Source organism: Podarcis tiliguerta, assembly GCF_965153285.1.
Source record: "Podarcis tiliguerta genome assembly, chromosome: 2".
Taxonomy (NCBI): Eukaryota; Metazoa; Chordata; class Lepidosauria; order Squamata; family Lacertidae; genus Podarcis; species Podarcis tiliguerta.
Genome location: NC_139535.1, coordinates 62,308,345 through 62,333,408, shown reverse-complemented (window position 1 = coordinate 62,333,408; position 25,064 = coordinate 62,308,345). Strand labels below are relative to the sequence as shown.

General features: G+C 42.3%; 2 protein-coding genes across 5 annotated transcripts; one reads left to right on the top strand and one right to left on the bottom strand.

Annotated features, from left to right (window-relative positions):
- Positions 1–5,963: 5,963 nt before the first annotated feature.
- SQSTM1 (sequestosome 1) lies at positions 5,964–15,446 on the top strand. The gene is made up of 8 exons (XM_083428573.1): positions 5,964–6,720; positions 9,442–9,537; positions 11,290–11,525; positions 11,650–11,806; positions 12,070–12,153; positions 13,001–13,224; positions 14,235–14,442; positions 15,128–15,446. The coding sequence occupies exons 1-8, from the start codon at positions 6,537–6,539 to the stop codon at positions 15,286–15,288; spliced, it is 1,350 nt and encodes a 449-aa protein (XP_083284699.1). The 5' UTR covers positions 5,964–6,536; the 3' UTR covers positions 15,289–15,446.
- On the bottom strand, positions 6,727–24,225 carry MRNIP (MRN complex interacting protein). Of its 4 annotated transcripts, none has more exons than XM_083428586.1 (8): positions 23,805–24,208; positions 21,584–21,643; positions 20,784–20,881; positions 19,329–19,401; positions 18,522–18,655; positions 18,263–18,350; positions 16,912–17,071; positions 6,727–7,344 (listed from the first exon to the last, which is right to left on the bottom strand). In XM_083428586.1, the coding sequence occupies exons 1-8, from the start codon at positions 23,862–23,864 to the stop codon at positions 7,337–7,339; spliced, it is 681 nt and encodes a 226-aa protein (XP_083284712.1). In that variant the 5' UTR covers positions 23,865–24,208; the 3' UTR covers positions 6,727–7,336. The 4 variants fall into 4 exon arrangements, with proteins under 4 accessions (XP_083284712.1, XP_083284711.1, XP_083284710.1 ...); XM_083428585.1 differs by lacking the exon at positions 6,727–7,344 and adding an exon at positions 8,970–12,929 and having other exon boundaries at positions 23,805–24,215; XM_083428584.1 differs by lacking the exon at positions 6,727–7,344 and adding an exon at positions 15,558–15,961 and having other exon boundaries at positions 23,805–24,219.
- Between the last annotated feature and the right edge of the window lie 839 nt (positions 24,226–25,064).

Here is a 25,064-nt window from a genome sequence, read left to right as displayed (position 1 = left end):
TGCAAACCTGTAATCTGTGCTTTTCTTTCCTCCAACTATCCATATAATTCTTCAGGAGAATAGCAACATCCTAAGGAATAGGCAAAGCATAATGTTTTTCCCCCCTTCAAAATATCAGCATAAAATGGAAACATTCCAGTAGATTCTGGAATGCCCTTGACTGCCTCAGCAGGGCTTGAATCACTATGACAGAGCAAGCATATACTGTAGATCCAAGGAAACACAGCTTAGAGCTCCCTCTTTAGGATTTGGGGGGAAGAAAACGATCATGAGACTCAGCTGAGTCATAGTCATCATAGCAATCTGATGTAAGTTCCTTCAAGTAGCCCTAAAGGGCCCAGCAAAAGGGTTTCCAGAGGGCCAACAGTTTGTTGTGAATCTTTTGGTCTGCGAACAAAACGGTCAGTCAAGAAACTAAAAGCACACCACAGGATGTGATGGCATTTAGACTGCCTAGTCAAAAAGATTCCTGTTAACTCGCTTATACCATATCCCTCATAAGAAAAAGGAACCTGGTGTACAGTCACTACAAGCCCACCTTCAGCACATTCAACTGGAACGTAGTTGCCATTTTTTCCTACTGGGCATGATCCTATGCCTTTGACAACTGTATAACATATATAAATTAAGCATAACTTTCCCCCACTTAATTTATGAGGGTCAAACTACATGCAATAGGGAAGGCAAATTTGTTTATTCCTATCTCCATTCACATAAAAAGCTAGGACATGGGTAGGCAAACTAAGACCTGGGGGCCAGATCTGGCCCAATCGCCTTCTAAATCCGGCCCATGGACGGTCCAGGAATCAGCATGTTTTTACATGAGTAGAATGTGTCCTTTTACTTAAAATGCATCTCTGGGTTAATTGTGGAGCATAGGAATTTGTTCATTCCCCTTTCCCCAAAATATAGCCTGGCCCCCCACAAGGTCTGAGGGACAGTGGGCTGGCTCCCTGCTGAAAAAGTTTACTTAGCCCTGAGCTAGGATTTGGGGAATGGATGAGGGCTGATTGTTACAACAAGTGGGCTAAGGGAACAGAACCCCACACTGCCCTTTGCTGTTGACACTTTTCATTCAGTTCAGCCCCAATAACAGAAGGACTGGGAGAAAATGTCTCAAGTAACACAGCACAGGAAGGCAAGGCAAGGCCCTACCATTACAGAGTGAGATGGTTGCCCCAGGCAGCTGATTTGGGCCAGCAAATAACTAGTTATTTATTATTATGGTATTTTTACTGCCAGTGAGAGGGAAAGGCACTTGTTGGATCTTCTGCCAAAATAATTTTACATGTACCTTGGAGGTGGCATTATTTGCTGCTCTCTTTCAGGCAACAAAATGTCTTGGATCAGTCCTATTGCCATATTTTTTTTACTGACGCTGCTCCTATGTCCTGAACAGCAGTCCAATAAGCAGATACTGAGAGATGACACTTCTCCCAACACTGAAATAAGTGATGGAAAAAATCCCAGCAGCTAAATTCCTGTGGCAGGGCACAGTTGAGGAGACGTAACAACTGTATCCACAATAACAAACAGTGCTAGAAGGAAAGGCCGTATAGATTGAATGAAAGCTAAAAAAATTTAAAGAATTTATTCTGTCCCCCAGGAAGAACACTATGTAGGATACCTAAGTAAATAGTAGACTGTACTTGAGACATTTGTGCATTTTTCTGCTCTGTGATTTCCCACTGCTGCAGAGGCACAGAGAGGCAAAATGACTATGCACGACAGGTACAGGTTTCATTTTCTTACTAGGCCAGAAAGAGAGAAGTAGATGAATTAGAAAGAGAATGGTCATGGGACTCAGGTGAGTCATTAGCAGCTGAGCTAGTTTCCTTTTAGATAATAAGGGCCGCAACAGAGCTGCTGGAGTGGAATGGCAAGTGCTGATGTAATTGTTGTCTTCACTTTAGAAACCGCTAGAAAAAGCATGATGTAATGAGAAAACCAAACATGAATTCACTGATAAAAGAAGAAACTTTCACCCCCAAATCCTGCCCCTAACATAGGATTAAAAATGTTTGTGAGTGTTACCTAAGTGAGCAGTTGCTCATTTAAATGTGGATAGTAAAATTCAATACATCTGAGAAAAAGATGCCCAGACCTCAAATGGGGTAGGATAATAAACACTGACTCCAGTATTACTAAATTATATTCTAAATAATATTCAAGTTGCTAATAAAGAAATATTGCTACAACTTGATGGAAGTGTGATGTGACTAAGAAATACAAAATAGTTTCCTATAACATTCCCTGATAAACATTCTCCACCTTCACAGTTGGTTCAGTCTCTCCCTTGCTGACACTTCCTCACCTTTTGTGGCATAAATGAAGGACTGGAGTGCTCATCTAATCATTTAAACAGACAATACCTTCACTTTACTGCAATGCTCTCTGTAATTTAGGGCTTCTTTCTTTCTGTTAAAACCAAAGGGGGGCAGCTGCGATATCTTGAAAATCCAAAGTCCCCATTGCAACCTCGAACTAAGGCCTTACACTGTATGAAACATAGAAAACCTTAAAAAATTCACAAGAAATCAATGGTCTGTCTGATTCTCTCCATCCCAATGGTGTATTACTCCTAAAGGGAAGGCAGATCCAGGCTACTGTCTTCCTTCCTCCATAATCCCCTGAACATACCACTCCTCTACACAGGAGTGTTCAAGAGCAACAATGTGCCAAACAGAAATCCATCAGTACAGTGGATTGTGACCAATCTTTTCAAAGTACACAAACAGGAAACCCTGGAGGCCAGTGAAATGTGTAATACAGAGAAACCTATATCTAATACGTTACTAACTCCATTAACCGGAACTACTACTACTCCTTCTTGATTATTATTATTTCTATCCTTCCTAAAGGAGCCCAGGGTGGCAAACAACCAAGCAGTAAAACAATACAATTAAAAGTATATGCATAGTTAGGTAAACATACATTTGGTCATTTCAATTGGCTTAGAAATGGGCTGCATGTCACTCAAGGTATCACTTTACTACTCTGTAATGCTAAGAAATTTGAGCGGTGGACCCTTAAGGAGAAAGGTTATTAACACTGAAAAGGAGTCCTGTTCACAATTATCTACCATCAGCTACTTAGAAGATTCAGATGGCATTTTCTGTAAACTGCACATTATCTAACCAACTTGAAAAGCATGTCAGCCATTATCTGAACAACATATTGTGCAGCCAAAAACCTTGGGAAGTCTAAAATGTGACCTCTGATGTGAGTAATATTTGCACTGCTATCTCATTCAGGCTCTAGAACTGCACATCCAGAATAATGCATTAGCTTTAGCTAAGAAATTGTTCCAAAAGTGTGAGGGGGGAAAAGAGGGTCAGTTACCTAAGGGAAGGACCAGAATGCATAAATATTATTTTCTTAGCTGTTAACTTATGTTGCTATTGTTATCATGTTGTTTTATTTCAGCAAATGGGTTTAATGGTTCTGACAAGCCCCAATATCAAAACCAACCATCAGTTATTGGATAGTACAGAAGATTGAGTAAATCACTCTCAGGTGAACAAAATTATATTTCAATGCTACCACCAACTTCAACATTAAAACATCTGCACTAATCTGTTAATTTGACAGTACTGCTGTATGTGGGTTTTTTTGTTTCCCCTCCAACATTCAGTTTAACTGTTGCATGTTCAGTCAGGCTTTAGGCCTGGTTTTGGAACGGCAACTGCTTTGGTCTCCTAGAAGCACAACCTTGGCCCAGAGAGGAGAAGGCAGGTTCATGCAACCTTATTAGTTTTCTCGGACCTCCCAGGGACCTCTGAAGCTGCCTGTGTTGTGTGCTGAAGACACTGTGTTGCAATGATTCCACTCCTACTTGGATGGTAGATTCCAAGAAGTGGTGCTGGGGTATTATTACTGCTGTACCTCTTGGCTGTATAAAATTCCACAGGGTTCCATTTTATCCCACTTACTGTTTAATATCTGTATGAAACCACTGGGACAAGTTATCTAGAGATGTGGTCTGCTCACTAGCATAGCTGAGGGTTGAGACCAGTGGCACAGTGGGTGGATGTGAGTCCCATGCTGCCTTTTCTGGTAGCACAGTACCTGCAACTGAGGGGAAGGAGGCGGCACCCTCCCCTAGCTTGCCCCACGCCAAGAGATACTGTTAGTAAATGGTTCTGGCCCAACATAGTTTGGAGAGTTGCAGCCCCTTTAAAGCAGGGCCAGGGAAGCTTTTACAGGCCAACAGTTTACATTCTTAACAGGGCAGCCTTCTGGGGGTGGCTAGAAACAAAAGTGGGCAGAATAATTTATACATTGCTTTGTATAATAGGCAACATTATAGTAAGGTTTCTACAGACAACTCTCTGTTCTCCATCCATGCAAGCAAAAAACCACTATCAAAGATAAAGGACACGGTCCAGACCAGCTAGGGAAAAGCGCTCACAGAGGCGAGAGGTGTGACCAGGAGAAAGTCACAAAGGCCAAAAAACAAAAGAGTGAATAACAACATTTGGCCCCAGGGTCTAATATACCCTGCCGCTGCCCTAAAATACCAGGTTACTGTCTCTGGAGACACAGGTGTTATACTAAATGTGACCCTATTGGGATTAAGACAGCCTTGCTAGTTATCCATGCTCCTTTTTTCAATTGCTGCAGTATTATACAGTGGCATTTGAAAATGGCCCAGAAATGTCAGCAGTTCTGAAATACAACAGTAAGATACTTAACTGGAACTGGTCAATATATTATGCCAGTATTTTGCCACTTGCTGCCACCTTGTTTCCAACCCCAATTAAAAGTGTTGGTATTTAAACTTAAAAGCCCTCATGAGCTTTTGGGCCAGGTTACCTGAAGGGTACCCCCCGAGCAATGGGACGCGGGTGGCACTGTGGCCAAAGAGCCTAGGACTTGCCGATCAGAAGGTCGGCAGTTCAAATCCCCGCGACGGGCTGCTCTTGCCAACCTAGCAGTTCGAAAGCACGTCAAAGTGCAAGTAGATAAATAGCTACCGCTCCTGCGGGAAGGTAAACGGCGCTTCCGTGTGCTGCTCTGGTTTGCTAGAAGTGGCTTAGTCATGCTGGCCACATGACCCGGAAGCTGTACGCCGGCTCCCTCGGCCAATAAAGCAAGATGAGCGCCGCAACCCCAGAGTCAGTCACGACTGGACCTAACTGTCAGGGGTCCCTTTACCCCCCTCCCCCGAGCAAGTAAATAAATAAAAAACTGACCAATTGTGTTGTTGCAGATAACTCGGTTCTGCCCCCCCTTATATAATGCCTGCTGCCCCCCAATAAATCCTGGTTATGCCCATGGTGGGAGGCTACTAGTGGGGCATCCTAAGTGTTGAATTCATGTCATCTAGAAATATACTGACTGGTCGCTTCTGGAAGCAGGTAGTTCGGTTGATCCCGTGGCTCCCTTCAGCAGGGACCTTCTTGCTGTTTAAATTGGCACTATGCGTGGGTTGAGGTTATGGAAGACATACCTAAATTAACACGGCACAAAAATGTAAGGAGCATATCCGGACAGTGGGATGGTGTCTGAAGAAGAGTGTTTTTGCTTTAAAGCATTCATACTGAGCCATAACTGCGACACTAAAGAGGGATCAGTTCTTTCCTTGTGTTGCAGTGATAGAGCAATCAATAACCCTTAATTAATAAGGCTCATCGTCATTTTCACTTCGTAAAGAAACCAATTCTTGAGGGGGCTTTTTGTTAGCGACCTTGAGCAACCTCCCACCGCACTTCAGCCCTGGCTGGGCACGAGAGACGGGAAGTTGTCCGAGGCCTACCTCCTCTTGCCCAGCCTCGTATGTATTAGATCCAGCACACAGTGAGTCAGCAATCCGAAACCACACCGGGCGCAGGAACCGGAGCGGGCGAGGCAGCAGGAGGAGGTTCCACGTCTCGCGTGTTTGCTTAGCTCGCCTTTGCCACCTCCCGCTTCAAAAAACAAGCTCGCCTTGTTGCCCGCTTTCCTCCGCCCACCTCTCTTTCTGTAGGCCGCGGAGCAAGAAAGTGCTGAGTAATGCTTACACGCGGGGTTTGCAAAGCGAACTAAACGGCGTTGGGGAGATCAAACCTCCTCCTCCTCGCTCACGAGGAGGCAAACGAGACGCCACCTCCAGGGGCACAAAGGATAATTGGCTTGCCTTCCCCCTCCCCGCTTTAAAAATCATACGACTGACAATGACACTTCCCCTGTCCTTGGCGTTCTCCTTCCTGAGCTGCAACCCCGCTCCCTTTTGCCCCCCGCCTCCTTTCATTCTAGAAGCAGCTTTTTAGCGCAAGGGTCGCGCACGCCCCCGCTATTGTTGTTGTTGTTGTTGCCGCTCCTCCCCTGCTCGTCTCCCTGGGTGGGGACTTTCCCAGCTCAAGCCCGCCCTCTTTGCAAAAGCGCCTATAAGAAGCCCGGGGACTAGCGGCGAAGCAGCAGGCAAAGCAGGCTCGAGGACAGAGTTAAAGGAGGCTGCCACGCGGAGCGGTGTCGTCGCGATCAGGTCCGACCTCCCTCCCGCCTTCCTGCGTGAATCAATTCTTGCTGCGCCACTAGATCCAGCTGCCGCCGCCATGGCTCCGATGACGGTGAAGGCCTACCTGCTGGGCAAAGAGGAGGTGACTCGCGAGATCCGCCGCTTCGCCCTCGACTCGCCTGCCCGCTACCTGCCGATACGGGACAAGATCGCCGATCTTTTCCAGGGGCTGCTTCGCAATTCCGCAGCCGCCACGGGCGCCTTTCAGATGTACTATAAGGGTGAGTGGGGGCGGGGGACCATTAGCAACAGGCCACTGTGGTGTTTTACTTCCAACTCCGGTTTTTTATTTATTTGTGCGACAGGATCGCTGCAGTAGCCTTGCACGCAGAAAGGAGATTCCGACTAAGCGTCGGGAAGACAGTACGTCTTCAGACAGTTATGTCCGTTTCTGACAGTAAGCTGCTCGATCGCGGAACGGACTCCCAGGAGAGCCTCCCTCGAGGGAGGTTTTTAAGCAGAGGTTGGATGGCCACCTGTCATGGATTTGAGAATCCTGCATCGCAGGGGTTGGGCTACAGATGACCCAGCTTTATAATTCTCTTCCAATTCTATGATTCCATGAAATCCGGCCTGGGAAACTTTTTTCAGTCACTTGATCTCCCGGTCTGGGAAAAGCTTCGCTGTGGTTCAAGGAACCGCAACAAGGCCAGGAAAAAAAGGTGTTTACCTTTAAAAGGCGCCTCTGCTTTAGTGAATTGATAGTCCTAAGGCTTTTCATGATAGATCTGGGAGGCAGGGCTCTGTGCAGCCGTTATTGCTGCCTGTCGGGCTGAAATCAACAGGTCAAGGTTTCCCAGACTCCGTTGTGCAATGGAAAAGCAGTTGGAGGTTTTGTCAAGTGCCTGTGTGCATAAAAGGCAAAGCTAACAATATATTCTTTGCTCATTAACCTATCATAGTTGTCACACCCTTCTGCTATACTTGCTTAAACCAGCTCTTAATCTCTAAACGAAATAAGATTTGGAATTCAGGTCTGTTAGGAAGCAACACACCCTAGTCTAGAAGCCTTACTTGCTAATGGAAGCTGTCTCTGATAATGTTTAAGAAAAGGCACTCTGTACTAGTTCAGAGGCAGTCTTTTCCGCACAGTTTACTCCTCCAGTGTGGAGGCCTGAGCACTAAAACTGCTACTAGCTATGTCTCACTAAACCTCAGTGCAGGTAACAACCTCAATTCACCTGTTGAGGTTGGGTGGGGAAAGGGAAGACTCTGTAGTGTGTGGCTACTCTTTAAGTGCTCCAACTCTAAATCTGGTTTCAGTTGCTCATTTCTAGTCCCACCATGCAGTTAACATAGTTCTTGTCGTCTCATACATACAAATAACCAAAAATGTGTGGATGACCCAGTTCTTCCCAACTAATCAGTGCCTGGGAGGGTAGACGCTAATCAAATAGGAAGGTTCCGTGTGGTTGCATTATTGATACTCATACACATAGTACGGTGGTGTGGAATTTTGCTCTGATATGTATCAAGGGACCCATGGCGTGAAGCTAAGTTATCTTGAATATGCTCTTCAACAATCTGGGCAAAAAGTATGGCAGACAGAGGAGTGACATAAGCAGCAGAGTCTCCACTGTGAAAAGGGGACTGCCACTGCAGGCGTTATATGGTACTAGCTACTGGTGTCCAAATTTCTGTTTGGGAATTGTCAATGTGTTTCCTGAGGGTGGTGAGATCCCCTTAGTAGTAAGATATGACACGATAGGATATGGAGCTCGCTGATACTTCACATAAATTCATTTAAAATAAGTGCCGTTGCATAACACTGCACAGCTGTAAATATTTGTTTAAGCATGTTTGTACACTTGGGCAGTTACGTCATACTGGGATATTCCTGTAGCAACCAGAATTTCTTCTAGGGAGCTCTGTCAGTCCTGCAAGTCTTGCACACTTTTCAAAAGAAGTATTTTTTAAACCACTCATGACTGCACTGTGTATTGTAGTTTTCAGAGGCTGATGTCTGAGTACACAAGAGTGCAGAAAATTATCAGACTGTTGGTCCATCTGTCTCAGTATTTCTTAAACTTACTGGCAGAGGCTCACCAGGATTTCAGACAGGTTTCCAAGCCTTTACAGCAGCAGATGCTCTGTCATTCCATTAAGTATTACTTCCAGAAGGCAACCTGGTAATGCCTGGGCTTCCCAATTATGAGGAAAGGTAGCAAATGGCTTTTGTACCTGCATGCATGTTGTGCGCTGTTTTCAGTCCTGCCTGAAGGTCAGAACTGATTAGCAATGCCTTATTTTTTTGTACTACTGACAGTGCATGCTGCTTTTAAGGTTCTCTTGAAAGGAATGCCGATTCCCATTAAAGGAAACATAAATGAAGGATTTTCTCATCTCAAGAATCAGGTGCTAGGAGGTTATTGTCTGTTGCTGCTTTCATTAACAATAAAACCTCCAATAAAACCTGTCCTGATCTGGCACGATGGGAATTGTAGTCCAAAAACAGCTGGAGGCCACCAGGTCTGGGAAGGCTGCTCTTTTTAATAGCTTTGTATAAATCACTGCCTAAAGCATCGGTGCATCTTTACTAGAGATCAGCTGCTGGAACAGTAATTCAGTTGGTAGCTGAGAACTGCATAGCTTTTTCAGTGGAAGGTTACATTTCTTTCATCAGAGCTAGCTTGCATTACATAGCCTGCAATCTGAAGCTTATTTGCCTTTAGATTTTAATTCAAGTAACTGAATAAAAGCTGTAAATCTGTCTTCTGAAAGCATTACTTTGCTATGTGAAATAAATGTGTAACCAAAGGATACTTCACCACCCATGCAGATGGCGCTAGGCAACTTTCTTAACAACAAATTTGCATACAGCCCAACAAGAGGAAGGCAAGAGTACATATTGAGTCCAACAGTGTTTTCTGCTGCCCTATTCAGAAATTTCAGGATAAGGCTGAGTATCTGCTGTCAAAGTGTTAACTGTTTTCTTATTTCAGATGAAGATGGAGATATGATTGCTTTTTCCAGTGATGAAGAACTGAAGCTGGCCCTGCCCTGTGTGAAAGATGGGATTTTTCGCATTTATGTTAAAGGTAATCTTAGCCAGTTTAGTATTCTCTCTTAACTGCTTTTGGCAGCTATCTTGTAATGTATTCTAGTAGTTATAATTCTTTCAAGAGGTGAAAACATCTCTGCATTTCACAGCTTTTGCACTACACAACTTAAGACACAGCTTTTAACGAGCTAGTGTTTCATGCGAATGGCTGCTACAGGAAATATCACTTGAGAGTAAGGTGAGAATCTATGAACCCCAGTGACTTAATGGGAATTTAAACTGCATTGGCAAAACCAGTCTTGAAAACTAGAAATTCACCCAGTGCCAGTACTAGGGTGAGTTTGTTGGCTACTGCATTTAAATCCCTTGAAGTAGACTTCCCCCATTTCTCATTCTACCCTTATTCTTTCAATGACCATTGTACCAAGCTATTTTTGACATGTGTAATGTTGTTTTTCAACTAATACCAATGTATAGTTGGAATGCAGCAGCAGACTGAGGTGGTAGAGCCCATAAACTAGGCCAATGGGAGATTATGCCTTTCCCATAGAAACTCTAGTAAAGGAGATTTGCTGAAGAACTGTAACAAGAAGTGTATAGTTGATCCAAAGTTTACATGACCAGGCTTCTTTGTTGTGCTTCAAGAGGCTTGAAATTCCTCCTAACAAAGCTGTTGCGTACCAATGGGGCACAAGCCACACACTAAAAGGCAGCTCAGTTGGACAGAGGTTGGCAGTTTCATGCTAGATTTCTGCAAGAAATGAGGCATTGCCAGACACATGGGAAAGGGCGAGTATCCACCAGAACAGCATGCTAAGAGAGGAATGGTGATAGGCTAAGAGATCTAGAATTTGCCTTCTCTTAACTTTCCCCAGTATTGGACTTGGTGGTTTTAAGGCCTGAAATAAGAATGAGCATTTATATTCATAACCTATGAGCACCCATATTTAGAACATTCTTAAATATACAGAATGGGTATATATTGTATAGCCCTCTGCTTATCATTGTTCCCTGCCTATTCCTACCTGCAGAGCAGATGTTGAAACCCCAAAAATTGAGGTTAGAACAGGAAAAGTTATTGGTGGCCCTGATGGAAAAATGAGTCTGGTTTTTTAAAAAAGTCTTAGGATATAATAGAGAAGGCATTTTGCAGACTTGGATAGCAGAGACTGCTGGTGAGCAAAATATATCAATAACAATAATCTCGGGTTACAATAAGAGCCATGCTGAGAAAAAGACCCAGTGGCTACTCTCCTTTGGAGATAGAAAAAACCGTAAGTCATATGTATCTCTGGTAATTGGAACTCATGGATATCTTGTCTGCTGGTACAAACTGTGCCATGAATAACATATTTGAAGATTTAAAAAAATCCGAGTTGGCTACAGTAGTCTGTGGTGCAACTTGATAGGAAAACAAAGTTACGATCACTCATAACAAACAAGTCCTCGATGAGCTGGGTTGTCAACATTTCTGAAAACGATGCTTCAGTCACTTTTTGCAGAATTTGACTTTTACATTTATTGTAATCCTCTGTATGCAAATACTGATTTGACACTCTATGTTCATGGTTATCCACACCACAAACACACGGGAGAGAGGTAGTGGCAGACACTAAAGGCTTTTATGAGAAATTGTTTAGTTCACTTCTGGGCAAAACCAAGTTGGAGGTGCAGGGGTGAATAAAGTATGCACACTTCCTTTTACAACTGTCTAGTTCTGCAGCTCGATGGGTATTGGTTCATTTATCTTGGGCACATTTCAGCAACACCCTGTGTTTGTGTCCTTCAGAGAAAAAGGAGCTGAAGCGTGACCACCTGCACCGCCAATCCTGCAGCCAGGAGCGCCCACCGAACATGGTGCATCCCAACGTGATCTGTGATGGTTGTGATGGCCCAGTTGCGGGTGCAAGATTCAAATGCACTGTTTGCCCTGACTATGACCTGTGCAGTACTTGTGAGGGAAAAGGTATCCATAAGGAACATAACATGATCATGTTTCAGAGTCCATTGCTCCATCCATTTGAGGTAAGTAACATGAGGAAAAAGCAGTTGCCCAGAGGGGGCTGTAAAGATCATCTTGCCTAAGATGAACCGCAAGTATTTTCTAAAGCGACAGTTACTCCTAACGGCGTGTTCTTTTACCCTTTAGTGGCTTCCCAGAGGTCGCTGGCTTCGTAAGATGAAACATGGTGTTTCACCTTTTGCATGGATGCAAGGCTGTGGTCACCCTTGTCCTGCCCGCAAGTGTCAAAACCCTGGCCAGGCACAAGGTGGCACCACTTCTCAGAGTGCTGCTCCTGAGCAAGGTATGCGTTTAGCTTTCTGATGACCATAATGGTGGTTGTAAATGCAAAATAAAAAGGCACACTCTGTCCCAAAGTCATTGCTTTCAGGAACTTACTTTTGAATAGATGTGTTCAGGATCTCCTTTAAGACTGTTACATTGAGTTATAAATCAAATCATAATTAGGAGCTAAAAGGAAATGAGTTTGTGAATCCTTCTAACTTTACTGATCAACTTTTCTCTTACAAGATCTATTAGTAACTTTTTTCTCCTTATTAAAAACAGCTTCTAGCAGTCAATCTCAAGATCCCAATGTCACCTTTTTGAAGAATGTTGGAGAAAGTGTTGCTGCATTTCTGGGTCCGCTTGGTAAGCCGTTGCTTTCATCTGGCTATGATTGCCTGCTTTCATCTATGATTTGCCTTCATACTCTGCATGTGAGCTTTCAGAAATGTCAAATGGTTTAAGTAGCCTTTTGTGGTTTGATCAGTTGGGTCTCTTACTAGCTGCTTTCTGCCACTATCAAAAGGATATGTGTTACAGTACTGTGCCATTATGATACCTGTCACCTATACAGGACATGTGGGCCTTCTGTTTAGTTGGCTATTTTGCCTTACACTTTCCTCCCAAATAGTTTTGTCAAAGTCTTCTAATACTATGGTTAAGCTTTTTTTTGGGGGGGGGGGAGTGGTCCTAGCAATAGTGTTTCATTTGTGTTTGTCTTCTCAAATACTAATTGCCATTACATAGAAAAAACATAGGCAAAAGTGGGCATCTCCTGGATCTGTGCTCTGAGTTTGTTGAAGGTGATTGTCCTTCAGATGTATGACTGCACTGTGCAAAGGCAGACTATAAATACTTTAAGCTGTTGTAGAGCAGTGTAGTCCGAGGAGAAAGTTGGCACTGCAGGTCAGTCAGCAGTAGGTGAATGTTACAGAATAGCTGGCACATTGTCCATCTCTCATATCAACCAGCTATCAGTCTTCACATTCTCCCCAGTGATTGCTCAGTGGGAACATGAAACTTCTGTCCACAATTCCTGGACAAGGTTATTGGAGAGCTACTTTTGTCTGACCTTCAGAATGGCAAACCATTGCCATTCTAAGGGGGAGGGGGAATCCCTCCAAGAAGTCTGTATTCAAATCCTAGAGATGTAGACAGAAACAAAGCGATCGCAGATTACCACCAGCTTCCAACTTTTAAATTGTTTTTCTAGGTATTGATGTTGATATTGATGTGGAACATGAGGGACAGAGGAGCAAAGTGTCACCTAGTACAGAACCTAGTACTGAGAAGAGAGGTTCCAGTGACCAGACCGGACCAGAAGCAAGTACCAACAGCAAACCAGCTGCAGATGCAGATACTCTTACAGACCAGCTGCAGGAAATGGCAGTACATTCTCCTGCTACACAGATGGAAGAGGAGAACCTCTTGTCAGAGGTAAGAGTATGAAGATTAAACTGTCACTTGCGAAATGTGCAGTCAGTAGGGTCAAGATGTACACACTGATCACTGTATGCTTGTCACTAAGATCAGCACTGATGCTTTTTATATTATGAACATAAATCAATCTTTCGTTTTCCTATGCAAGAGAGTACTAAATTTATTTAGAGATGGTCATGAGTAGTGGTAATCTTCTAGCCTCTACAATAACATACAACAGAAAAAATGTCTTATTTCCAAAGAAACTAAAGCTGCAATCCTAACCCCGCTTAGGTGGGAGTCAGCCCAACTGAATTGAGTATGCATGGTTACTTGGCAGGGCATTCTTTGTTCGGTTTTCCTGGTGGACATTGGGCTCTGAAAAGGCAACATATTGTATATTTCTAGCTTCAGGACTGGGGGGAAAAACCCCATGCTAGATATCCTGAAAATAATCAAGAGATGTTTGGTAAGACAGGGTGAAATCCATTATCACATGTGGACTTCCACTTGTACAAGAGGACTTCCCACTGCAGCTCCTCACTTACACTTGTTCTGGAGGGTCTCCCAGTGTTGTTGTGTGTGGAGGTGCTGGAGAGGGAGGAGGAAGTACTATTGTACATGTGGAAATCCATTTTTCTGGTGTATGTTTAAAGCCACAGATTAGTAACATCAGCATGTATTGAAGGGGGTAGTTTTAGATGTGAAGCTAGATCTGTAATACACACTGAAGTGGCTAAAATTTTCATGGAAGGTTGTGGTTAGCAATGTTGCATTTGATGTGTTTTCTTGGGCATCAAATGTCTGTTTAGCTGTCATGGAAAATCCTAGAGAAAGTATAATCTGCAATATTCCTTAAGGTGAGGGAAGCAGAGAACTTTAGTGTTGGGGAATTAAAAGTTAGTTATAGCCAGTGAGCAATATGTATGTGCTATTGGTAAGCAACTTCATTAGGCGCAGGCCTTTTAAGGAGTACTTTGTGTTATTCTAAAGCAGGCTCTCCACATTGTGTCTTTGTGCAATCCCAGGAACCAGCTGAATCCAGCAGCAGTTCAGGGGCAGATGAGGACTGGACCCATTTGTCTCCAAAAGAAGTAGACCCTTCAACTGGTGAACTGCAGTCCTTACAAATGCCAGAGAGTGACAAGCCAAGCTCTCTGAATCCAGCTGAAGCTCCCACTAACACAGGACCAACAGGACTGCGAGAGGCCGCGCTCTATCCTCACCTTCCACCAGGTAAAAAAAGGAGATTGGAAGGGTATATACAGCTCCGGCATGTTAGGAAATCAAATCCTGTTTGCCTTGGGTACAGACTAATATTACATGTTACTTGCTGAAACCTGCATCCCCTTACCCAAGAGTAAGTGCCACTGAACTCAGTGAGCTTATGTCTGGAGTAGACATGCATAGGATTGTATTTGAGTCACATCTCTTCAGTAGTATTATTTACAAGACAAATTGGTCACTTGAACTCATGTGTGCAGAAAGTTCGTTAGCTGCATTTCGGTATAAGCTTCCATGACAACATACAACTAAAATACAACAAAACAATAGCCCCAAAACTAGTTTATATGAGCTGCTTAAATTCCCAAGCAAATGTCTTTGCCTGATACCAGAAAGACAATAACACAGCCCTGTCTGCAGGTCTTGAGCTGTTCAGGGCTTTATAACCATCACTTGGGTTGCCAGGATAATTAGAAAGGTTGTTACCTAATCAAGGTCAGCCTCAGCTGGTTTTCCTATTGGTAACTTTTCTTGATAAAGCTTGTAAGGGTCTCGTTTTTAGAGAACACAACCTAGGCATAGTCAATTGCCCACACCATCTTAAAACAGGCAGCTGTGGATTTGCAGATTGGGGATGGGATGTAGGCAAGGTTGTAGGATAGCTGGGTCAACTAATCCTATTTCTACTTATTTACAGAAGCAGACCCCCGTCTCATTGAATCCTTGTCCCAGATGTTGTCTATGGGGTTTTCTGATGAAGGAGGCTGGCTCACTCACCTGCTGCATTCCAAGAACTACGACATTGGGGCAGCTCTGGATACCATCCAGTATGCCAAGCAAGCAAAAACTTCCAAATAGCACCTGTGTAACTCATAATTCTTAAAGCAAATTGTTAAGGCTGCTGCAACTGAGTAGCCTGCCTTTTTATATCTTTTGGCCCCTGCAAGGCTCTGATTGTCTCTCCATATTCTAAGTTCATACTATCAATAAAGATTCACATTAACTTTCCCCACTTATTTCAGTAGTGTGTCTATAATTTGTGGTAATACTTCATATTGAAGAGGATACTTGGTAGGCACCAGTACTCAAAACAATGGACGCTATCAGGCACAAGTTCTGATAGCTGATGAATCAGCTGCAAGCCTTGCTTTTACGGAAAGGAACGGTTTTGGAAACTTGGCTGAAAGGTGGTTTTGCATTTCACATTACATTGGTGGCACTTTCTGTAATTGGTTATTGCACTCAGGACCTTGTATTCCACAGCTGCACAAGCTAAGCAGCAGCTCTTATATCTTTAAAGAGGAAGTTTTCCTAATCATGGTGAGCACGTCATGGACAAATAGCAAAAATCTGCAAGTGGGATTGGCGAGGCCTTGCACTAACTGGCTGCAGCTTGTCTGCCTGGGTCATAAGAAATGAAGGCAGCTGACAAAAATGGGTACTAGGGTGTGATGAAGCAGAAAAGGAGTTTTAAATACATAGGCTTACCATTGTTGTGGTTTAGCCCATGACCTGAGAATTCTGTCACATTCTATGAGACAAGATAATCAACAGTGACACTGATTTATTAACAACAGCAGACATAGGCAAACTCCGGCCCTCCAGATGTTTGGGACTACAATTCCCATCATCCCTAGCTAACAGGACCAGTGGTCAGGGATGATGGTGATTGTAGTCCCAAACATCTGGAGGGCCGGAGTTTGCCTATGCCTGAACTACAGTATACATACAAGTTTCAGCACCACCTGAGCCATCATTCCTCCCACTACTCCCACTACAAGAAAATTCCCTCCTTGTATGCAAGATAAAACAAAGCTAGCCCCAATTTGGTACTTGGATGCAGAAAAATGCCTTTTTAGAAATTTCTGCCTATACATAGTACACAATGAATACTGCTTTGCTGGTTTTAAAGTCTTGTCCCGACACCACAAATGACAAACAACATCATAGAAGCCCTACATGCCAAAGATATTGACAGTATTTGAGTACAATCTCCTTTATTATACAACATAGCTCTGTGACTTAGAAGGATAAACTGTAGCCTGACCTAAGTCATCTCACATAGACTAATAATGATAAAAAAGTGTTGAGAAGAAAAAGGCATTTAAATATCATCATCAAAGTCATCTCCTGTAGAAAAGAGGTTTCTATGCAGATTCTTTGAATTTGAGACACTAATAAGAGTATTTAAAAAAGGAGCAGATTGCTGTTCAGGCAGTCTATTAAGCAGTTTTTCTTGAAGATGAACATTAGTCAAAGGAGGAAAGTGTTTCCCTCTTCCCACAGGCATGTCTGCTATGGGAACATGTTCAGTGTTGGAGAACTTTTGCACTCCAGCTAGTGGAATGGATGCATGATGCCAATTACAGGGGCTGAAGGTTGCTGGCCTTTCAGCACTTGTCCCTGCAGCAGATGTTTGGACTAGCGTTCCCTGCCTCTCTTGCATCATGGCAGTTTCATTGCCACTATTACAACTCTTACCAGATAAAAGGAATTTCTCCCACTTTGAAAGTCCAGCAGCTCTTGACTCTGAATCTTTATTCTTCTGGCACACCAGATGCTCTTTGACAGCAGGAATCACATTTACAGATGTATCATCTCCACAGGTTTTTTTAGCTACTATGGCTGAATCTTTTCTGTTCTATAATAAAAAGCAGGAGACTGAAATAATTGGAAATGCCAGATTGCAAATAAGTAAAGTTGCTCTTTATCTGATGCACGTGTAGCTCTTCTGCTCTGTTATACACTCGGCTAGACTACATGGGTTGGTCTGTTCTAAGGTGGGTAAGTAAGTGGTCAACCTATCTGCAGGGAAGTAACAGGCACCACAGGTGGTGGTTCTGTTATTAAGACAGAACATTCTCCTCAGATTCAAAAAGCAACTGCACAGCTTGCTAAGAAGCCTTGCTGAGGCAGAACCAGCACTGGTTTCTGCAAGGGCAAGTCCAGTTTTACAAACCTATAAAGAATTATTTGAGAGTTTCACCAAGCATATAGAGGTGATCTGGTTGATATAATGTACTTGGGCTTTATATCTGGTTGATATAATGTACTTTTGACAAAGTACCTCACTAAAGACTCCTGAGTAAGCTTAATGGTAAAGCAATGAGAGACTCTCTTGTGGATCAATAATTGGCTGAGTAGCAGGAAGTAGAGAATAGGAATCAACGGACAGTTCTCTGAATGGACAGATGCAGAAAGTAGAGTCCTTCAAGGATTGGTATTGAGACCTGTGCTTTTTAACTGGTTCATAAGGGATCTAGAGTTAGGAGTGAGCAGTGAGGTGGCCAAGTTTGTTGATGATATTAAATTGTGAGAACAGAATGCTGGACTTAGGCCACTGTCTGATCCTGCAGGCATTTCATGCATTCTTTAAGTTGATACTCATTGACAATACAGCTCTTCCATAGCAAGATTAACATTGCATCCTGTATAGATGTACACTACTTACATGGTGGAAAAAAATGAGTAGGGCCTCATATAATGGCTGTAATAACCTCTACAGGCCCACCACATGATAAGTAAAAAGCCAATTCACTGGCAACGAATACTGTAAAGTTGATTTGTCAGGTAAAAGAGTTGGTTAGAATATGTACAAACACCACATTGCACTTTCAATGAGGCTTTGATTATACTGAAAGTGCTCCGTAAGCTCTACTCATTTGGTAGGCTGCTTTGAGAAGAGCCATGGTAGTTAGGCAGATTTGAGTTCTACCCATTTAAGTAACAAGGCAGGGAATACAACTTGAGTGAAACTTTTATGACATTTAAAAGAGGGTCCTGTAATACTATAGAACATTAAGTATTTGCTATCTTGGAGAAAGTGCGATACCTCAAAATGTAGGACGTCCTCTGCAAATCCAGAAGCTCTCCTTTTTCTAGACCCCTGGGAATCGTGTAAGCTGGTCTTCTGACACTTCCTAGCAGGTGCAACAAGATTAAAAGTGGTCCAATGAATTCACACAGCATCACGGAGAGAAAAAGCAAGTACCTCTTAGATGAACCTTGTGATTCAGTTATAGTATTCTGGCATGTTCAAACAAGGCACCATTACTTACTATGCAAAAAATAAGAAACTACTACATATCCACCTTAGTGTGTTCTTGGAAGAGTAGCTCTGTTTTTCTGTATGCACCATTATCTCCTCCTCATCTTCCTTCCCTTGCTCTTCACATCTTCCATCAAGATACTTAGTCCAGCGGCTGACCAACTTTACCTTTTCCTCCTAAAAAAATTACAGAATGTCTTATCAAGAGTCCTAACTCACTATCCATCTCAGACTAAATGCTCTGTTGCTTTAGTGATCTGTTTTAATCATAGCAAGAATAATGATTATTTTTATTAATACCACTGCTACTACTCCTGTCCAGCCATCTCAAGTAACAAGAAAAGCTGAATTTGGTGAATTATGCAAACTCAGATGCATTTATTCTGGTTTTCCTTGTCATGGGGAATGACAAGAGCTATGCAGGGCACTAGATGGTTTCTAATTAGTACCCCAGGCTTCTAAGATTTCAATAGGATCTGCCTGTGTTTATTCAAGCCCATCCTCATAACTATTTAAAATGAAAGTACGTATGCTCAGAGAGCTTAATTCTGTGCCCAATCCAGAACTGTGTTCTGGTGAACCATGACCTTTACACAATCCTGCTAATATTCAATTTGCTTCAGTAAAAACAAAGGTTGCCCAATGTCACATGGAGAAATGGGTCCTTACTTAATTAAACAAATGGATAAATTACTGTTATAAACATTTACACAAAAATAAATCCTGAGAGTATGGGGGGGTTAGCTAAACTGTCATCTCCTTTCCTTGATTTGTATTTTAAGGGCTTGTGACTGGCTGTCCTTCAATTTTGGCTTTGAAGATACACTTTATTTAATCCAAAGGGGTTTACCTGCCTGCCCGAATTCTCTTCCAGTTTAACTATTGTGTTCTCACCATCTCTCTTTATTGGTTCTTCTATGGATCTGAAAATAATCAATGCACTTAATGTTATATCACTATATAAATGTATGTGTTTTAGAGTTCATATGTACTGAAATGTGAGCACAAACTGCAAAGCATCAGGTCTCTCTCTCACCCACATGATCAAGGTGTCTCCCCTGCCAGGTAACAACAACAACAACAACAACAACAATTTTTATTTATACCTCACAACAACAACAATCATAATTTTTATTTATACCTCACCTTCCCCAGCCAAGGCCGGGCTCAGAGCGGCTTACAAGCAATAATAAAAACAAGTTAAATGATTACAACTTAAAAACAAAATTAAAAAATACAACATTAAAATATTGAAACATTAAAATATTAAAATGTAGTCTCATCGCAGAAGGAGAAGGAAAAGAAAAAAGAGGTAGAAGACATCACACACTATCTGCTGATTTGCCCCTTGTATACAATACCCTGAGGAAAATTTATATCTCCAATTCTTAATTGGCTTCCTGGTTGATCTGCACAGAAAGTGACAGTTGAACTCCTGGTGGATAAACATATTACACAAGCAGTAACCAAATTTGTGCAGTTCCAGCTATGTGAATGCACTCCAATTTTAAAATTTAATGTTGTAAATTTATTTTTATGTTGTAAACTGTTACAGGCTACGTTTTACGATATTACAGGAAAGTTTTCCTTTTATTTTCTGTCATTCATTGTAAAGACCTTTGGCTATATACAATAAAAATTAACTTGACTCTCACCCACATCCACACCTTTAGAAAATGCAACTGTGGTAATTAATAATTGTTAATAATGGAATAAAGGAAATCTGATACAACATGCAATGAAAAATGTTAAGATGGTGTGCATAAATCCCACTAGCCGAATCAGTACCTATGGTCTCAACAAAACCTCAATTACTGCAACAAACAAGTTTAGGCAGCTCTGCTGGTCCAAAGGATTGTTTCAGATTTAAATTGAAGTGTTGTCAACAGTTCTACTCCTTGATCATAGTAATCATAACATTTTAAGCCATTATTGAACCTATTTCCACAGAAGCCAAGTTTAATGGACATCGTGTCACCTTTCTGAATTTGGAAGTTTGCTAGTCCAGATTGGAATTAACTAAGTGGGAGCAGAAGCATTATTTTAATCACATTAAATCTTTGCACTGCAGTTGACTATTGTAGAATTGCTGAACATTTCTAATTAAAATCCTTTGGGTGATAGATGTACTCAGAAGACACCCACTGAAATCAATGGACTTAAGTAACCTTAAGTCCATTAATTCCAATGGGTCTACTCCGAGTATGACTTTGTTCGATACCACCCATTATATGCAATTTAGAATGAAAATTATAATGCAAATGTATACAAACACAAAACAGCAAATAATCAGTTAATACCATACCTAAGCATTTCCGTAGGTCCCTGCTCTACCTGTCCTTGTAGCAAATTGAGTTTTTGTACATGGCGCCTGCAATCAGATCCAGAACCCTGACCAAAAATCTAAAGTAACAAAAGTTTTGTTAACACTTATTTTCATAGTTCTTTAATGTTATATAGGCAAGAAAATAGCATCATAGCTATATCTGAGAGGCCCTATTTCCAGGGACATTACTTAATAATGGGCACTTCCTGCTTGTAAATCTGACATATATACAACCTTTTGCTTTAACAAACTTGCACTGTACATCTTATCACTCCACACTTTAGCAAAGAATGCAGGATACTCTTCTTTGTGTACTTTAACCTCCACATAGTTTATATAATCAGAATAATTACTACGACTCCCTTCTTCCAATACATGTTTTATAGTAGTTCTCCTATAGTACTATATTTGAATCACATTTTTTATCATCAACATGATAACGTATTAAAATCTCTTCTAGTTAAGGAGGTACCAGAAAAAATAGAAACACTCCACTGCTATTTTTAACACCAGATTATGTGAACAGATTCCTATTGCAAGATAAGGAGATTTTTTTTTTAAAAAAAGAGATTAATGTGGGTAACATAGATTTCTAATACTAATACAGCAAAATCCTATTCAGGTCCACGCAGCAGTAAGCCCCACTGAATCCAATGAGACTTGTTCCCAGTTAAGTATGTGTAGGATTGCAGTTTGAAAATCTGAGGAAAAAGAATCTACCTACTAAAAAGCCAGTTCATTGATAGCAGGACTTAAATAAAGGAACAGTGGGTACTCACCTTTAGAATTGACTGCTTTTCATCACATACTTTGCAATTCCATTTTTGGCTCTTTTTGATCTAAGACAGAATTGCAGATATAATTATTTAATAACCCACACAATTCATATTACATGGGTGAAACATTCACCACTGTGCATGTTTCTGTAACTACAGTGGTGCCCCGCAAGACGAATGCCTCGCAAGACGGAAAACCCGCAAGACAAAAGGGTTTTCCGTTTGCAGAGGCGCTTCGCAAGACGAATTTCCCTATGGGCTTGCTTCGCAAGACGAAAATTGACGAAAATTTTTGAGGTTTTTTTCCGCTCCAAAACCCCTTTTTCTGAAGCGCTAAGCTGCTAATAGCATTTTAGCAGCAAAACCGCTAATCCCTTAAGCCTTTAATAGGCGTTAATAGCCCTTAAACTGTCAATAGTGCTAATAGCGCTAATCCACTAATGGGCTTGCTTCGCAAGACGAAAAAACCGCAAGACGAAAAGACTCGCGGAACGGATTCTTTTCGTCTTGCGAGGCACCACTGTATTCATTGATTTTCAGTAAAAGCCAAGTGTGTATTTTAAGTGGCTCAAGAACAGGTCTATGATCAGAGTGTATACTGTGCACTTATACATATATCAGAGTTGTTTATTGTAGGTTTTCTGTTCCTTTTTTCCCTTAGTATTCTTTTGTATTACCTAATAAAAAAAAAGTATATCAGAATTGTGCACCATCATTTGAACTCTTCACCAATCCATAGATTTAATGGCCAAAGGAATCACAACTCTTTAAAGACGAAGTGCAACAGTGACCATTCTACAGATTGGGGCATGTGCAATGCAGGCTACAGTCTGCTATAAGCCACATCTGACTGCCTTGCACGCATTACATTTTATGCAGCCCCAAGTGCCTCCCAAAGCTGCTCCATTCTTCCATCCAATCAGCATTTGTTCCTTCCTGCTTGTTTCCTCCTTAATTTTGGCCACAGTTAAAACTGAAGCAAGACTATCTTTATTCTGGAAAACACATCCAGAATAATACTGTCTCTTTTTGCCCAATCCACTGCTAACATGTGGCCCCTGGCGTATCCCGTCCAAGGTAATGTGGCCTTTGACAGAAGAAAAGTTGCTCCACTCATGCTTTGACCAGGGAGCAGGAGCACTGCAGAATGGCACAGTGGCAGAATAAATAGCTGCAGCTGGTTCAAGTCAAAGTACCGTACATGGAATGGCAAATAATAAAAAAAGGAGTTTCAAGCCCACTGGTTGCCAGGCTTTCTTCCACGTGGACCAATTGAAAATTGTAGAAAATTGGCAGGCCAATTAATGTTTCTGCCTGTTGCAGCAATTGGTAATGTGCTGCGCTAAATGCTGTATGATTTTTAATTGTATTTTTATTGCTTCTTTTATTTCCTATTTCATGTGTTACTGTATCACCATAGAATTCAAATTATAATACAATAAAATACAATATACAGAAGCAAAATAAATACAATTAAAAAACAATGCGAGTATATAAAATGGATGTGCCATTTCTCATCTTCAAACACAAATCCAGAGACACCACAGACCACCTAAATGAAGCTCATGGACCACAGGTGGCCTGTTGACCAGTTTGGGAACACTTGCTGCAGCCAGTGAGGGATGCACAATGATTTGATAGTACCCCAATAGATGCTGGTTTTTAGTACTATATTTACTTAATTCATCAATAAAGACCACTGGTCTCTAAGAAAGGGTAACACCCCCCTCCCCCTTGGTACAGTATACATTTTGGTCCATTTCAGACATTCAGACCTGTAGCAACAACCTTTGTGTAACTGTAGTCAGTGCTTTGGGGGGGGGGATGCAGGGGTACACATACCCCTAAACATATTGCGAATCTTTGTACTTTTGTCCATTCACTGTATTTATTTTCCCCGATTTGAACTATAAAATGGTGATTTTCTTGAGTCAAAGTGAGAGTACCCCTAGACGTGTTTTATTTTAAAGGGGGGAAAAGCACTGACTGTAGTGATGGAAATGCCCAAGTTTGCCCTGAAGGCAAAGCCAGCTTGTAAGACCTCAACTTACGTATGTCTTTTGACCACCTTTCAAATTTACTTTTAGCGTCCTGCACGGGACTAGATGACCCTTGGGGGTCCCTTCCAATTCTACAACTCATCTGTTCTGAGGAGGAGGGCAGAGCTCGGGTTCAAATAGCCCGCGCGCTCCAGCCGGCAGGTCCCGCTCCCCCGCGGCCCCACCTGCTGGACTTGGAAGACGTTGCAGAAGCAGCACCTCAGCACCTGAAACTGCTGAGCCATCAGGGACACTGCTCTCAGTCAGCGCAGCTTCTTCACTCGCGTGGGAGAGGAAAAACACCCACCTTCCATCTCTCCCAGGGGGCGAGAGGGACTGGCAAGCGCCTCAGCAGCAGCGCATTTCCCGCTTAGGCTCCCCTTAAGCCCAAACATTTGGCGGGAAATGGCGCACGATGCGCAGATAAGCTCCTCCTCCCCCAATTTCCTACGGCTTTTCATTGGCCTCGTGCATGATCTAATAGGATGGGCGGGGACGAGGTTCCTCCATTAACTAAGGGCTCCCCTCGAGAGGCAGAGTTGCTTTGCCCGCGGAGTGAATTTCCTGGTTACCTTTGAACCCTCCGGCGGCGTTTGGGGGGTGATGAAAAGCAAAACAGCTGTGTGCAGGAGGCAGCGAGAAATCCAGGGTTAATTAAGTAGTAATGACGAGTCAGACACGACTAATCGACTGAACAAAAATGAGTTTTATTATCCTCATTTTGCGGGTGGGAGGGACGAGGCTGAGAGATGGGGTGGGTCAGGAGGCTAAGAGTGGCTTATGACAATTATCCTTCCTGTAGACTTTATACCCAGGTAGCCGGTCCCCCGTTTTCCCCATTCCCCTCCAGTTTATCAGAGCAACTGATTCATGCATCCTTTTTACTTTGTTTATATGCCATCTAGTGGGCAAAGTGAAGATTTGACATTTCTTTACATCCCAGTTTGTGAGGCTGGCACTATTTCTGTAAGATCTCTGCTTTATAGGCTTACATATGTTCATTACTGTACATTTGATGAATGGTAGCTGCATGTATCAGCTGGTTCTGCTGAAACTTTTTGCATTTGAGATGGTATCAGAATGTTATGTCTAGAAGCCCATTTCTGCAGTAAACTCATCACTTGATGCTGCAGTCATCAAGTGAAGGGATGCGTGTAGTAGCCAGTTACAAGCAATTCCTAGAGTCATGATGATTCAATGTCATTAAACATACTCAAGGTCTTCATTACAGTGCTATTTTTCTAGAAAAAGAGGTGCCAAAACTCAACATGAAAACCTCCCTCATTCTCTTATAATGGCAATGGCACCCAATTGAGTGGTGCCGGAACTGAGTTCCAGTTGAAAAAAAGCCCTGCTTCAATAGCTTGCAAGTTTTATTTCTACACACACAAGAAAACTTAAAAATTACTTCACATGGCTATTCATTTCACGTATTCTTCCCAAAG